At 47.0% G+C, this 15,964-nt stretch overlaps 1 protein-coding gene across 1 annotated transcript in view; it reads right to left on the bottom strand.

Moving 5' to 3' along the window:
• The window catches only part of SLIT3 (slit guidance ligand 3), a 602,543-nt gene that overhangs the window by 121,859 nt on the left and 464,720 nt on the right, over window positions 1-15,964 (bottom strand). The window contains exons 9-10 of the mRNA XM_014786114.2: window positions 12,512-12,653; window positions 2,542-2,613 (exon numbers count right to left, since the gene is read on the bottom strand). Coding sequence (XP_014641600.2) covers window positions 2,542-2,613; window positions 12,512-12,653 — 214 coding nt within the window. The remainder of the gene's footprint in view (window positions 1-2,541; window positions 2,614-12,511; window positions 12,654-15,964) is intronic.

Genomic DNA, 15,964 nt, shown 5'->3' with positions numbered 1-15,964 from the left:
TGAGGAAGATTGTCCCTGAGCTAACATCTATGCTAATCTTCTTCTATTTGTACGCCGCCACAGCATGGCTTGATGAGCCGTGTCTAGGTCCATGCCCGGGATCCAAACCTATGACCCCCGGGCTGCCAAAGTGGAACGTGGGAACTTAACCACTATGCCACCAGGCCAGCCCCTGGAAGTACTTTTTATACTAAGCTGACCACTAGAAATAGGTAGGGACAAAGCCATTCATTGAGGGAGAATTCCTTTTTTTCTTTTTTATTATTAGAGATAAGAGGAGGATATGGTTCATTTATAGTTGAGGGGAAACTTCTTTCTGTTAGATGTTAGAGATAAACTGGTCACACACACCTAGGAGGAATTCACACTTAGGGTTTTAAAATCCATTCTCACCAGGGACCCTACTTCTCCCAAGCCATCGTACTTCAGTCTGGGTTTCTGAAATTCCGTTAGTTGAAAAATTTTTAAGTGGTCTCTCTTCCCTACCACCATCCCCATGGGAAAAAAAGGCATCATAATAAATATCAATAGCCTCGGAAGTGATCAAAAATTAAATTCACTTTCCAGGTTGTGACTGAGAAGGTCTTATGAATTTTGAATGCACAGATCATGGCAACTCCAATAGGATGGAGAAAGGACAGTAAAACACAGCTAAGCTCTAAATTACCTGGACTTCACAAAAAATTAGAGCAGTAACTTAAATCATGCAAGAGATATAGGTTGGGGCAATGACTGAACTTGTCATTTTTCACTGAAATTACTATCTGGCTGCATAATCAAGCTGGGCTTTAAAAATGAATTGGGGGGGTATGGGGAGTGAGCAGGGAAAGCAGGGAGACCAGGAGATTAACGGCCCAAGGTTTTAAATATTAAGGCCTATATTTATACAGCTCCTCCAGCAGGAATCCTGCCAAGGGGAGGGAATAAGTACGTGTTAGGGCTGGCTCATTATGTTGGTTTCTACTTCTGGAATTGTACCAGGAGAAAATCTTGTTTGGTTTGGATTTCCAGGGAGATGGGAAGTTGGCTTCCTGAGATCTGAGGGTAAAGCCTACCAATGCCTCTGTTTCTCAGGGATGTTTATTTTTAACATAAAAGGAGTCAGCAGACACTTAACCTCTTTAATGTAAGCCCTCCTTCTCAAGGGACACTGATGAATCAGCCTCGAGTGAAAGAGAACAAGATCGAGTCCATGCATATCACTACCTGTCCTTTCTCTTTCCTCTGTGGGGGGCCAGAGAGAGCAAGCAAGTGCAATGAAAACAGCATCTTGATTACTGGGCTATAATAAACGATTTCTTAGCCTGGAAAAGCGAAAGGAGTTTCCTCCAGATTCTTAATATCTCTGACGCCAATGGTTGGGCCGTTTCTGAATCTTACTAGACTCCCCTTCAGAGTGCCCATCTCTGAGTGACTCACAGAGCAGTGCTCAGGGCAGTCACGTGATAGGGAAGGATGGTGGACGATGTTGCCACAATGGCGGGGATGAAGGCAATAATGCTGTCAACGGCTGCTGTGGTAGGGAAGGTACAGCAGTGCTAGTGTCACCAGGTATTAATGGGATGTAGTGGTGGCAGTGATATTGGTTACAGTGGTAATGGGGACGTTGGGGATAATCATGGGCAATATGATAATCCAATATGTTGTTGGAGGATAAGAACCTTCCAAGGCTTCTTATCTCACTTAGAATGGGAACTCCTTACCGTGGTCTAAAGGGCCCACAGGATCTAGGCCCTACCTACCTAGGTCTCCAACACATTACCCACCACTTTATCCCTCACTCACTCCACTATTTTTCCCTGTTCTGCCAACATCCAAGCACACTTGCTTTTCCCTGAGGGCTCTTCATGACTCGCTCCCTTCCTTCATTCAGGTCACCTGCATGTAGAGGCCTTCATGGGCATCCCTCCTAAAACACCAGCCCACCATCACTCTCTATGCCCTTCCCTTCCTTTGCTTTACTTTCTAGTACTTATCAATTTCTAGTGCTTATCTAGCTAATTTGGTGTGTTCTCCCACTCGAGTATGTAAGCTCCATGAGAGCACACGTCGTTTTAGTTCACCGCGCTATCCACAGATCCTGGCACAGTTCCTTGTACACACTGGACATTCACTAAGTATTTGTTAAAGGAATGTGTGCATGGCTATAGGGATGCTGGTGACGGTGCTGTAGAATGATACAGGGCCACTGTCACATCTCCACTGAAACCCCTATTTTATGTCCACATCACGAAAGCCAGGGGAAAATAAAAAAGGTGATATGGGTGTTTTAGGCCAACTCAACTCCACCTCCTACCAGATAATTTTACTTCGCTCTAGTTGGAGAGGCCCTTAGGTGTCTAAACCCATGTACCTCACCATCTGAATGCAACACTTCTGGACCTTACCTCCCAGTCTTAGGAGAGCATCCCAGGTCCGACACAGAACTCTCCAGGAGGAATGTGACACAGCCTGTCATCTGGGCAGGCTGCCCGCCACACATGACAGATTATCCCCCAAGCTGAAAACATTAGGGCTCATTTGTCCCCAGGGGAAACTCACATTCGCTTCAGTTTCTTGTACTGAGTGAAGGCTCCAGCAGGGATGGATTTGATGGCGTTCTGTTCCAGGCGTCTAGGAAACAGAGCAGAGAAGAGTCAATTAACCATCCGCCCACTAACAAGTGGGTGCTGAGGGCCTTGAGGACAGGATGGTCTCTCCCATAACGTGGCACACATCCTCGGTCGAGGAAGACCAGGTAACACTGTGCAAAAGCCAGAGACTCACGTTCTGGTGTATGGAGCACCCAGCCCAGGGTCTAACTCCCCTTGGAGAAAGCTAGAAAAGGTAACTTCTCCTTGGGGATTTTTGGTTCTTACTTTTTATCAGCTGTCTTTGGAGGCAGCTGTCTTCTTCAGAAAAAGCTGTAGGAAGTAATCAGAGTGCTGGAAAAGTCAAAGGGATAAAGAGAAGGAAGAGTGAAAAGAGATGGGCTGCGGGCAATAGCAATGCCTATCTGTCATGGAAGCGTGTCACTGTTCAGTTAAAACTCATGCACACGGCTACTGGGGTAACGCACAGGCAGAAACGGCCATGGCTGACTTCATTTTTGGCTTTTTCTTTTTTTTTTTATTGAGATATAATTGACATTATATTAGTTTCAGGTATACAACATAAGGATTTGATACAACATCTGGGTTTTTTAATTGGCTGTTCTAATACGGTGGAGAAACAGCCTTCAAATCTTTAGGCTCCCAGCCTGATATTCATCAAACTGGCTCCCTGACATCCTGAGGGCCCCAGGGGCCCCGACTGGACTGCTCCCCTGGGCTGCTGCTGGAACCTGTGGCTTTACCATCTTATGGACTTTCCTGAAATGCTTCCTCTTCTATTACTCTGGAAAGAACAAGAGATACTGCAGGCCCAGGGCCCAGAACTTCCTTGGAAGAGAAGGGGCCATGCGGAGCAAGTGAGTGAGCATTTCTATTCTTTATTCGTTCATCTCTCAAATGACTTCCCATCACCAAGAACAGGTGTGGTGGGAAACAGACACGAGCAGGAGGTGGGGCCCTCTATTAGAGGTGATGAATGATGCCCTGGCCCAGGCTGAGGACTCAGCATATCCTCCTCATCCATCTCCCTTCTCTCTGAGGTGCGGATCTTTTCATCACCTCCTCATTTGGCATGGATGCTCCTCCCACCCTCAGCTGGGAAGACACATAACAAGGTGTGTATGGGGAGGGATGGGGGGAGCAGAAGGAAGAGACGGGAGGAAGTGGCTCCCTCAGAGGCTACATCCAGTGGTGCACATTTCTGGCTGGGATGAACCCATTCATCTTGAAGAGTAATCCCTGCTGCAGAGTGGGGGAGACAGTCGTATTAATTTGTGCCTCTGCAATCTCATCTTCATTGGGGGAACAGAGTATTTGTTACCAGAACCGCTAATGGAGCAGTTTGCCAGCAATTTTCCCATTTCAAACAACATCTCAGCTGCTAATGTGGAATGGTTTGTCAGGCCTACCCATAACACAGACAAATCACTCTCCAGGCCAAAGGGAGGGGGAGGGGGGGAGAAAGAAGAAGGGAGGGTGCGAGGCGAGAGGGAGCATCAGCACAGATCATTCTTGGCTGCCGGATGAATAGAGTCTACAAATGAGACGGCCACGGTCTATTAAGAAAGCTTTGTGGCCGGCTGGAGGGGGTGGGAGTGTGCTCTGCTGGGCACGTGGGTACAGGCTGGCTGGACAGGGGACTGGCTGGCTCACGGTGAGGCATAGAAGCATGCCACAAGGTCTCAGAGACTGTTGGCTACTGGATACAGCCCCCGCAGAGGCAGCAGACCTGGTGCAGGCTGCCTTGACTGAGAAGTTCCAAGGACATTCTCGTTTTCCAGCTGAGCCGAGTTCAGCAGGGATTTCTCAGCTAAGGCAGCAGCGCCATGGGTCTCTGGGGCTGCCAGTCAGGTGGCAAATGCTCTCTAGGAATCCTGTGATTCACCTGCCACTCTGGCCAGGGATTGTGGCTGGATGATGCCTCCGGAGAGAGTCACTGTCTGTGATGATGGCAACCCTCTCAGCTTTTGCAAGAGGATCTGCTGCTGCCAGCTGCAGGCTGAGAGCACAAGCAAGTCAGGTCAGCATTGGGTGAGCCGTCGGCCAGCGTTCCGTGTGGTTCCTAGTCAAGTAACCTCCACTGTGGTGAGGGATAAGAATGCAGGGAGGGACAAATCAAGGAGCACGATGTGATACCTGTCCCCAAGGAGGTTAACAATCTGGTGATGGAGACCAGCCCAAGACGGTCCATCACAGAACCAAATTTTATTGCTAACATAACAAGAAGAGCTATCATTTAGAGTCGAGTTGATTTATGTCTATCATCTCTCTTAATCCTTAGGCTTATGAGACAAACTGTGTTGGCCCCATTTTGTGGATGAGAAAGGTAAAACCCAGAGGGATCAAATAGCCTGTCCAAAGTGACAGAGCTAGGAAGTGGCAGAACTGACATCTCTCTGCTTCTATCTATTGGACACACTGCCTCTCTAGCTTTTTGAAAATGGAGACACTGAGGCCCAGAGACTAAAGTGGCTTTCCCAAAGTCACAGAAAAGTTTAAGACCCCAGTGTTCATTCTGAGACACCATGCAGCCTCTACAGAAGTAGATACTCAGTAAAAAGGCTATAGGAGATGAGGCAAGATGGAAAAGAGATGCGAATAGATATAAAATATGCAAATAGAGCACAAAGGTGTGGTTTGAACAAAGAACAAAGAATTCCCGTCTTAGCCTGTTAACCCTGTTAATAGGGGCGTCGCTGTGCATCCTGTGCTCTGCAGACTTGCACACATGATGGTCTTGGTTTCTGCAGCCTCTCTGCTTCTTACGTTGCTGTGGGTACTGGCTGGACATCTGACTCCTCATGCAGTGCCAAGCCATGACATGACGTGGGTTAACCTTGCCCCAGGGGGCATCAGAGTGTGTCTGGGGTGGGGCAAAGTTGTGAATACTCAATGTGCTTCAAATGTAAAGTCAAGGCAAGGTTAGGGATAATAACAACAATAATAAGAAATAATATGTATCAGGGGCTTATAAGTCAGACATCAGGCTAACAGTTTTACATGGTTTGTCTAAATTAATATTTACACCTCTGGGAGGCAGATCCTATTTGTTATTAGCATCCTCACTTTGAACATGAGGAAATCGAGGCTCAGAGATGTTAAGTCATTTGTCCAAACTCACAAAGCCAGGAAGAGCTACAGCTGGGACTCGAACTCAAGTTCATCTAATTCAAAAGCCCGAACTCTCGAGCACGGAGCATTGTTGGATACTGTTCGGGGCTGAGGCATCTCCATCCTTTCAGCCACTGCCTGCTTCCTTGGGGAAACGGCCTCTCCACCAGGGGAGTAAGGCTGGCGTGGGTGTGCACACACACAAAGTCTCCATGCATCAGGTAGCCCCTGGTAGGTTTTACACATAGCCCAGTCCTACCGCCTAGAACAAGCACACTAAGATCCACACTCCCAGTGACAAACATTCAGTGTGAAGGACAAAAAGAAGCATTAGCATCAGCAAAAACTGTCACATTTAGGGATGTGTCTGAAGCCAACAGCTGTTTTAGGTCTCTCTTAACTGGCACATGTGTCTTTCTTTGTCTGGCAAACATTCTTCAGGCTGCAAACTGATTTAATAGAACGAGCATAAAAACAAACATACAAATCAAACATCTGAGCGTCTTCCGGCACCAGTAAAAACCATGGGAACATCTGATGGGGATTTCAGCCATTTGCGCTCCATATTGATTTGCCCTAGTTCTTCGGTGCTTCCTTAAAGATCTGTCATTTGCAAACATGCAACTGAACACAAGCTACTTATAGCAATACATAAGTCAACATGATGCCAAAGAGACTGGCAGGGGCACGGCTAGTGCAAGGGCATGGCTGCCAGTCACCTGGTAAAGAGGCTCTGGGACTGGGCTGGAATATTGGCAGTGGTGTGGTTGAGGCGGCCATAATGGCAAACGTCTACCATTTATTGAGGGATTTTTACATGTCAGACATTGTGCTCTTCACACACTGGATCATTTTATTCCTTCAACAATACTACAAAGCAAGCTGTATTATTAATATACCCATTTTAGGGATGAAGAAATCATGGTTCAGAGAAACCAATTTGCCTGAGGTCAGGTAGCTAGTAAATGGCAGAGCCTGGATTTGAACCCAGGTTGGCCTCATTCAAATGCCTCTGTTCTTAACCTCTAGGCTATGCTGCCTCTCCCCAGAAGCCATGCTCATGAGAGTTGACAATGATTCTTAAGTCTTTCTACCTCTCTTAGTCTTCCCTTGACTTGGGAACACTTGTTAGGATGTCCAGATCCTGGTGAAAGAAGGAAATTTATGTTCATCCTTCCCCAAAGTCATCCTGGGCCATTTGGTTGGAGACCATGCAACTCAGAGCCCAGAGGGTCAGTTCCTGATGCATCCTTGGGCCTGGAATAGGGCTGAGGGGAAGGTTCCCTTCAAGGCTGTATTCTGGGCCCACTTCTGGGCAGCCCCTTTCTGGCCTCTCCCTTTCTTTCCCTTTGCTCCTAATAGTTCTTCAGAAAGGCAGTGAGTCCTAGACTTTGTCACCGAGTTTATATGTGTGGTCAACAGCAAAGCTGAGGAATGTGGACATATGTGACACTAACCTTCCTAACCTGCTCTGGGAATACCTGGCACAGCCTACAGAAAACAGAGGTGCAGACCCAGAGCCAGACGTGCTCTTCTTATTCTTATTATATGCATATGCCCAGACGCCTCCAACAGAGGAAACTTTTTTTTCATTTTAGAAAAACACTAAGAATAGTATGGAAACTTGAGACTAACTCGTTCTATCACGTCGCATCATACATGTACATAAGATTTTTCTTTTTAGATTCCATTTAGTAGCATCCAAACATCATGCTGATTTTCTACACGTCATGTGATTTAATCTTCGTGGAAAATCTCTAGTGGGGATAATGAGCCCCATTTTGCAGAAGTGGCAACTGAGTGAGGCATGAGATGTTAAGAAATGTGCCCAAAGTAAGAGGTGGAACTGGGATTCAAACCCAGGACTATTTATCCCAAGGCTCTGTTCTTAATTATTTTATTGCCTGTTTGGCTTCCCCTTTATAGCACCTGCCCCCAGCCACCCCATCTCCCCTCCTTCCATGTGGCAGCCCCTCAGAAACGCCCTCAAAACGTTGTAAGAATCACCGATGTCGATGATTTCCACAGTGTTCCAGCCCTTTTTTTCTGTTGGCTATTTTAGTTCTTTCTCTTTTTCTTAAATGCCCTGGTGACCAGCGTAATGGAGGAACATTTGCTTTTGTTAAGCAGCTGTCTCCCCATCCGCAATAAACAATGGGGTTGAGGTGAGACTAGTAGAAAGTGGGGCCACTTGTTCCCCTAGATGCTTTCACTTATGACTTGACATTTAAGCCCATCCACAGCCCTTCTCCATCAACTCAATTTACCTGCTATAGCAGAGGGCATGAGACACTGCCCGACACTACCTGGGGGTATGGGGCAAAAATGGAAGAAGGGGGGACAGGGACTAAGATGGGGCTCGAGGTACAGATGGTCCCTCTGCAGCCTTGAGGACCCAGGAGGGTGGACTGAAGATGGCAGAACAGGGGTACACGTGGGCCTCTGGCTCTTCCCAGAATCCGTGCCTCCTGGAGGCTGTAGCTGGTTCAGAGAGACGACGGGGAGCAGCAAGCACAGGGCTGTTGGTGCGAGCTCAGTTTCGAGGGAAATCTGCAGTGAACCGTCGCACTGTGGGTTCTCTGGCAGAAAGCTATTTTTAGAGGAATTGGCTCTGCTATGTGGGGAGACCAGCGCACATTTCTCTGAGCTGCTTTGGCTTTGGAAAAAACCTAAAAGAGTCTGCCAGATTGCTCTGCCTGAGAGAGAGCCTTTCCTCCCCCCAAATGTTGGGAAGTACAGCACCCCTCCCAAGGTTTATAGCATCGCTACTAGCTAAGCATTGAGAACAGGGAGTAGAGAGCCTGATATGGGGCCAAGCACCCCTAAAGAGAAAAGAGAAATCTGGATTACATAGGTGGCCATGGACACGAGGCGGAATTCTTGGTGGTGAAAAGAAAAAGCCACATTCAGATGACTTTGGGATGATAAGTCTGACACTTCCTATTTATCTGGGATGCATCCTGCAGTTTCAACTCTCTGCCCCGTTTCTTCTCATCTTTCAACCTCCCCCATCAGCTGGTCATCTCTCGCTGCTAAGAGGATGCATTTTAGCGGCTTTAAAGACTTTTGGGCCAACACACAGGTCCTGGGCACAGGCTTTGTTGCTCTTAGGAACAAGCAGGTTTCCCCTCAAAGTTCTCCCTTACACATCACCTTTCTTAGAACCGTCCTAACCACAGAGTCTTGCCTCATCCACTCTAATGTCTCAGCTTCCTCTCATCACAGAGGAGGATGAGGCAAGAAGCACAGCAAGAGAAGTCCTGGGCAGTCTGTCCGGTGGGCCATGGGTGCCCAGTGACAGGCAGCCTTATTTCCACGTCCACACACATCAGCATGGACACGAGCTATTGCCAGGCTCATTTCTAAGGCAAGTGGCTAGACTAGTTCTAGAACCTATTCTCTCAACCATAACCGTCAAAGAACCGACCTAGCGTTAGGGAGGGATCTCTTATGTAGGTAGTTCCAGCTCCTATAATGTGGTTTCTAGCTTTTCTCACTACACCGTATGAAAGTGGGGTCCTAGCAGTAGTCACAACAATCATTGCTAACATAGTATATTCTATGTGCCAGACACAATGCTAAGCATCTGACAGCATACATTCACTTAACTTTCACAAGAATCATTAAGAAGCCACTGTTAGCCTCTGCATTTTCCATTTGAGGGAACCAAGACTCAGTGAGTTATTTTCCAATGGCTAAAAGGCAGGGCTGGAGAGAGAACGTGGGTCTGCCTGAATCCACAGTCTGCACTCTTAACCACCTGGTTGTGTTTGTAGTTGCTTATTTTTGGAAATACTCTAGCTAGGCTGCTCAGCCCTACACTTTTAGACTTCACAGGCTACACGGTTACAAATCTTTTATTTTGCCAATTAAGGCAATCTCTGTGTGTGTATGTGTTATACATAATACATATTTATATAATAGACATACATTTATAATTATATAATAATTACACATATAATTAAACACATATCACACCTACACACACATATATATTCTGCCTTCAGTGGCCAACTTTTTGTAAAATGAAAAGCATTTTAAATAATAACAATAACAGAATAAGGACGTCCAGGAACTTACAATAAAGGACACTCCTTTAAAAACGTGATGTTGTTCTTGTTCTTCTCGCTTTATCTCATATCAGGAAAAACTCAGTAATAATCAGACAGCCTTTCCGAAATCACTGCTCTAGCTTGTCAATGACCCTTTTAAAATTTGATGTCCAGGTGTGAGCCCGACAGCCCAGGTCTGCTCTGGTCCTCAGGGTTCCCACCTCTGATGTGGATCCCTGCAACTTCTCTCTCCAGACACCAGAGCTGTGTACCTGTGAGGCCCCAGCTGGCAGTCTGGAGCTGTGGAGCAGGGGCAGGAACGGAGGGTGTGCAGGCCCAGAGCTCCTGCATCAGGGGTGGGGTGGGGGTCAGTGGCCATAGCGTGACCGCCTAGATTGGCCTCTTTCAGGCTGCGGTTTGAGATCCAGTCAAGGGAAGGTGTGTGGCTGCCAAAGAGAAAACCTGGCAGATGGAAGGAGAAAGGAATGAGGTGGGGCAGAGAAAGAAAGGAACAATCTATTGGAATCTGAGATGAGATGAATGTTGGCAGGAATTCTGTGTTGAACATCCATCTTGGGAAGGCCAGTGTCCTGGCCCGGTTGGAGAGGGAAGGGGAGGGCTCTTATAACAAGAAGCAAAGGGTTAACCGGGTGGAGAAAGAGATGGGGCTGGGAAGTGCAGTGTAAAGACCACCGGGGGAGAGAGGGAGAGAAGGGGGAAAATGAATCAAGGGAGGGACAAAATGGTGAAAGGGAGGAGAGTAATGACAAGAATAAGGAGAAATGGTAGAAGAAGGGACGCAAGGGGATGAGCAGGAGAGGCAGTGGGGTCTAAGTGAATCCCACGGAAAGAAGGGCTCTCCAAGACTAGAGCAATGGACCACAGGAGTGAAGGAGAGCTACAGTAAAACAGGAAGGGGATTAATTGTTGGTTCCTGCCGAAAGGAAGTCTGAGGGCTGAGTGAAGGTGGATGAAGGCCACAGAAGGCGTGGATGTCAGGCCAAAAGGAGGCTTTGCTGACTAGCTCCTGCCTGCAGGAAGGGTGAGGAGGCATGGATTGTGTCCACTGGGGCTGGGCAAGAAAGTGTTAAAAGGCATCAGAGAAAAGCTGGCAAAGCAGATGAAGAAAGAAAAACTAAGTCTCCATTGTTGTAAGTCATATGTTTCTTCTCATCTCAAGCAGGGTAAAACCAAAGTCCTTAAAATGCCCCTGTGATCTGACCCCTCATTACTCCTCTGACCTTATACCCTGACACTCTCCCTTCTGTTTACTCCACTCCAGCCACACTGGCCTTCTGGTACGCCAGGCACACTCCTACCTCAGGGCCTTTGCACGTGCTGTTCCCTCTACCTGCAACACTTCCTCCAGATATCCACTTGTTTTTTCTCTCACTGACTTCAAGTCCTTTGCTTGCTTCATTTTTCTCCACAGAATCTACCCCTTCTAACATATTATCTAATTTACTTCGCTTTGTTTATTGTTTATCACACTCTTCCCCTGACTAGAATGCAAGTGCCGTAAAAGGAGAAATTTTGTCTATTTGTTCTTTGATGTTCTCCAAGCACAGAACGATGACTGGAACACAGTGTGCTCCCAACAGGTATTCGTTGATAAATGTATGACGGAAGAGTCGATGGGCCATCTATTGGAACGTGTTGGGAACAGAAGGACATGCATAGAAGGAGAGAGAGGAGGAGATGGAGCAGAGAGGCGAGGGAAGCTCATGTCTATTTGGAGGGATTTTATCTAATGATGTTTGCAGTAGGAGAGTTCCATGTATCATGTTTTTAATAAAGCCACCTAAAGGTGAAGGTAGAAAATGAAAACAACTGTTGTCATTTAAAGAGTGATTTTGAGGTCAATGTGACTGACCCTCTACTCAATCCAGAATGAGACACTGGCCATTTTCTATGTTTGAGGGAAGGGTGCACAAGGCTGAGCTACGTGGACAAACTGTACTGGAATTTTGGACATCTGCGCACATACATAGACACGCGCAATCTTATCTCTTTACCTAAAGACCCGATCTAGAAGACAATAATCTGCTTTGAAATGATGAAAAGCTCAGTCTCTTTCTCAGATAACAGCAGCTATAAAATCTGTTCATCATTCTCATCCTTCCCACCACCACCAGCACCGCTTTATGGAACACTTGCTCATGTGTCAAGGACTGTATGAAGTGCTTACAAGCAGTCTTTCATTTAGTTTTCACAATGACCCATTGAGAGGACTATAATTATCTCATTATTATAGATGAGAAAACCAGAGATGAAAGACAGCAATTATTTTGCCCAAGGTCACACAGCTAGCAAATGGTAGAGCCAGGACAGAACTGCAGGGTGACTCCAGGGCAGGGACTGGCAAACTTTACTGTAAAGGACCAGACAGAACATATATTAGGCTTGGTGGGCCATAAGTTCCTTTACCACAACTACTCAATACTGCCTTACAGTACAGGACAAAACAGTCACAGATGATACCTAAGCAAATGGGTGTGGCTGTGTTCCAATAAAACTTTGTTTATAAAAATGGGCAGTGGGCATATTAGGTCCACGGGCCGTAATTTGCAGACTGTACTCTAGAGTCTATGCTCTTCACTGAGCTCTGATACGTTGGAGAGCCAGAAGGACAGCAGAGAGATTCCTGGGTGTTTTTAACAGCTCCACCAGCCCAACATGCTGCCAGCCTACTGGGGGACCGGCTGAGACAGAGAGGTGAGCTCGCCAGGGACAGAGGGTGGCAGACGGGGCACTTACATTTCGACGATGCCCTCTGGCAAGTTGGCGGGGATCTCCGTCAAGCCCTTTCCTCGACAGTCCACAATGTTATTACTGCATGTGCAGGACGAAGGGCAGGAGATGGAGTTGGCATTGCAGGAAGGAGGCTCCGAGTGGGGGCCTGTGGGGCCAGAACACAATGGTCAGCTCACGTCAGTGTCAGGAGCCTCCTGGGCTTCTGTGCCCCCAACTGGCTTCCCGCGGAGGCAGCATTACCTGACCAGCTACCTGAAAAATGATCACCAGCTGACATGCCCCCTCATCGGGAGACACAGCTGTCACTGGCTAAATATTCAGCCCAGGGGAGAGATTCGGACCTTGACCTGACTATTTCTGGACTATTCCACCTGCTCTGTCATCCCATCATCCTGGTCTTTCAGAGAAAGAGCTGATCTCAGAGTCAATCACGTGTGAAAATATGTCACTGGAATGCAAAGAGCATACACTGGGACCACTTTCTCAGGGTGCCCAATGTCTGAATGACCCCTTGGGTTTTTGGCTTTTATCTAGGGGTTGGATGCTGAGTGTAGATACACCCTCATTCCTTTCCCTAGGGGCTGGAAGTCACTGTAGATATCAAAACCAGGTGGGAGGAAAAAAGGTGGCAGAATTTCCCCATTTAGGGCACTGATGTTGTCAAAGTGGCAATACAATCATCAGCAGTGACACCTAAGGCATTTCCAAACAGCTTGTATGTCCAGGGAACATGCAAATAAAACTTATCTCATTATTAAAAAGGCAAGTAAGTTACTACATTTTTTGGAGTCAGCTCTTAATTTTGTTTGAGGTGAGAACCAGTGTGAATTTAAAGCAAAGTGGTAAAAACCCAAGAAAATGGCAGCCAAGGAGCTTACTTAGAAAGCCAAATGCAGATAAACATAAATATTAGCAAACTAACTCAAGATTCATAGTCTCAAGAACCCGAGTCACTTTCTCTGGTGGTCACATCAAATCTCTCACACAAGATGTAAATTCAAATGTTTAAAGACACTAAATGTTTTCATGATATGACTACATCTTCAAAGTGAGGTGAGAATTGCAAACTAGTGGTTAGTTTTTCAAATGTGGACATTGTGGTCCAAAATGTCAACTCAACCTAATGGCCTTCTCAGGACCTTATCCCACACCCGCTGGATCCAGTCAGCAGGGGTTATTTCAATGTCTCAGATCCCCGCTCCCAGGCCACAAGCTGAGACCAAACTCAGACTAACTCTGCAGACCTCCTCATGGCTCAGCCACAGCACTTCTGGCTGGGAGCTCCTGGATAGAGAGTAAATATGAAACATGGAAAATGTCTGCAAGGAAAAATGGTCTTGATTTGGCTCATGTTCACTGGAGAAGCTAAGTGTGGGAAGCCAGAGCGAGTCCAGCTGCAGTGGTGGAAGCAGAGGACTGACCGGGCCTGGGGCAAGTCCTCGTGTGGACACTGAGTGAGACTTAAAGTGGAGGGTCCCCTCTCCACGTTCAATAGTCCCCATGCCTGGGGGTGGTACTTCCATAAGGGCTCAAATTGATGCCTATGGCCTCATTTGGAACATTTATCTTGCCATAAAGTGCCAACTTAGTGATCAAAATTCTTACTACCCTTGGCCTAACCTTTATACACACACACAAAATTTAAACACATCCTCTTAGCGAGGACATTTGAGAAAATACTCTTGTCTAGGGTACAAGGACTTCAAACTCTCCAGTGTCACATTAGTGGATCTAATGAAGACGATGGAAAATGCCAGAGAGATGATGACTTATACTAACAGCCTTAAATAGAACATTCTCTTAGAAAAAGAGGTAAAACTGGCTTTGTTCCCAACTGGGAAAGTCTTTACATTTCTGAGAAAAAGGAAACCCCTGAGAGCCAGCCTGTAAGAGGCTCAGATCAGGAATGAGAGTGTTGTGGCTGAGAGTGTGGGCTCTGGAGACCCACTGCCTCAATATGAACCCTATTATTTCACCTTTACATCCCTGTGCCTCAGTTTTTCCCATCTGAAAAATGGGAGAAAATAACAATACTTATTTCATAGCATAGTTTTGTTGTGAAGGCAAAGAAGTTAATGCATGTAAGGTATTTAGAAGAATGCACGGCACAGAGTCAGAGCTTAGTAATGTTAGTTGCTGTTGTTATTATTAATGGGTCTGGCTCTGCCACTAATTGTCTGCAAGACCTTGGGCAAGTCATAGCCCCTCCGAGCTTTTCTGCTATCATCTCAGGGAATAAGGAGTTTGGATTACATGACTTCTGAAGTCCTTTCTAGGTCTAAAGACTAACTGCTCCTGTTCTTCAGAAGAATGGAAGCAGAGGGAGTAAGACTCCTCACAGCACCTGTCCCCCTCTGCTCCAGCATTCTCTGCAGGTGGCAAAGAGGATCTACAGTGTGAAGGGCTCCCACCCCCTCACCCGCATCCCAGGGAGGCTGGGAGCTGTATGGCTTCAGATGCCAGGGCTTTTGAAGTGCAGATGGTCTCCCCCAAGAAGACTGCCATGCCTGGCCCTCCACATCAAGGGGCAAGTGCACCTGACAAAGCCAGGGAGCATCGCCACACCCGGGCACCCTCCTGTCTGGGAAATGCCAGGGGCTCCACGGAGGGCTGGAGTCTGGGCTCCTGCACTTCTATCCACGGAGGCGGAGGGCGCCGGATGGCCATCCCTCTTTTGATCTGTCAAAATATTTTACTTGGATGGCGTGTGTTGGAAAAGTGGAAAAGAAAGACATTATATTCAAGGGCTCATATGGGCAACAGGCAGTTCTGAAACGGAGTTTTTTCAAAGGTGCCCCTTCTGACTTCTATGCTGAAGTTAATTCTGTTTAAACCAGGCTCAAGTTGCAGCCTTGAGTCCCTCTGGGAATGAGCTGGGTCTTTCACAGGGTGGCTCTGATTCTGTCAGCAGTGTGTGCTACATTTCAAGGGATGTTGTCAAGGCAAAAAAGCCTCTGAAAAAGATTCCTTAACCAGGTCACTAACAACACCTTTAATTACGCAGAGAGAAACAACGGTAATTATAGCCTCTGTCAGCATCCCGGGCTGGCAGCTCCCCAGCCAGGCATTCACACATGGTGAGGACGTCACCCTCGTGCTGAAACAAAACACCTTGGGTTTAAAATGGAGTTGAAAGATGGGTTCATTTTTCCTGGAAACATTCCCCTCTGATCAATGCCTGATGGACCAAGCCCATTTCCCTCTGGGCCTCTGAGGGCTGTGATGGCAGAAGTCCTTCCGCTTTGCTTGCTGTCTCTGGTCAGACTGGGACCAGAATGTGAATCCTACAAGGGCAGCGACCTTTTCTGTCTTATTCACTGTTATCTCCCCAGTGCCTAAAATAAGGCCTGACACAAACACGGACTCAATAAACACACCTTGGGGGAGTGAGAGGATGAAAACATGAATCAAATCGGCCCAGAAGCCTGGCAGATGTGGGGGCTGAATGTCACCAAG

Source organism: Ceratotherium simum, chromosome 4, assembly GCF_057802395.1.
Source record: "Ceratotherium simum simum isolate JZ-2026a chromosome 4, ASM5780239v1, whole genome shotgun sequence".
Lineage (NCBI taxonomy): Eukaryota > Metazoa > Chordata > Mammalia > Perissodactyla > Rhinocerotidae > Ceratotherium > Ceratotherium simum.
The sequence above is the reverse complement of the archived record's forward strand: the minus strand, read 5'-3'. Positions and strand labels throughout refer to the sequence as shown.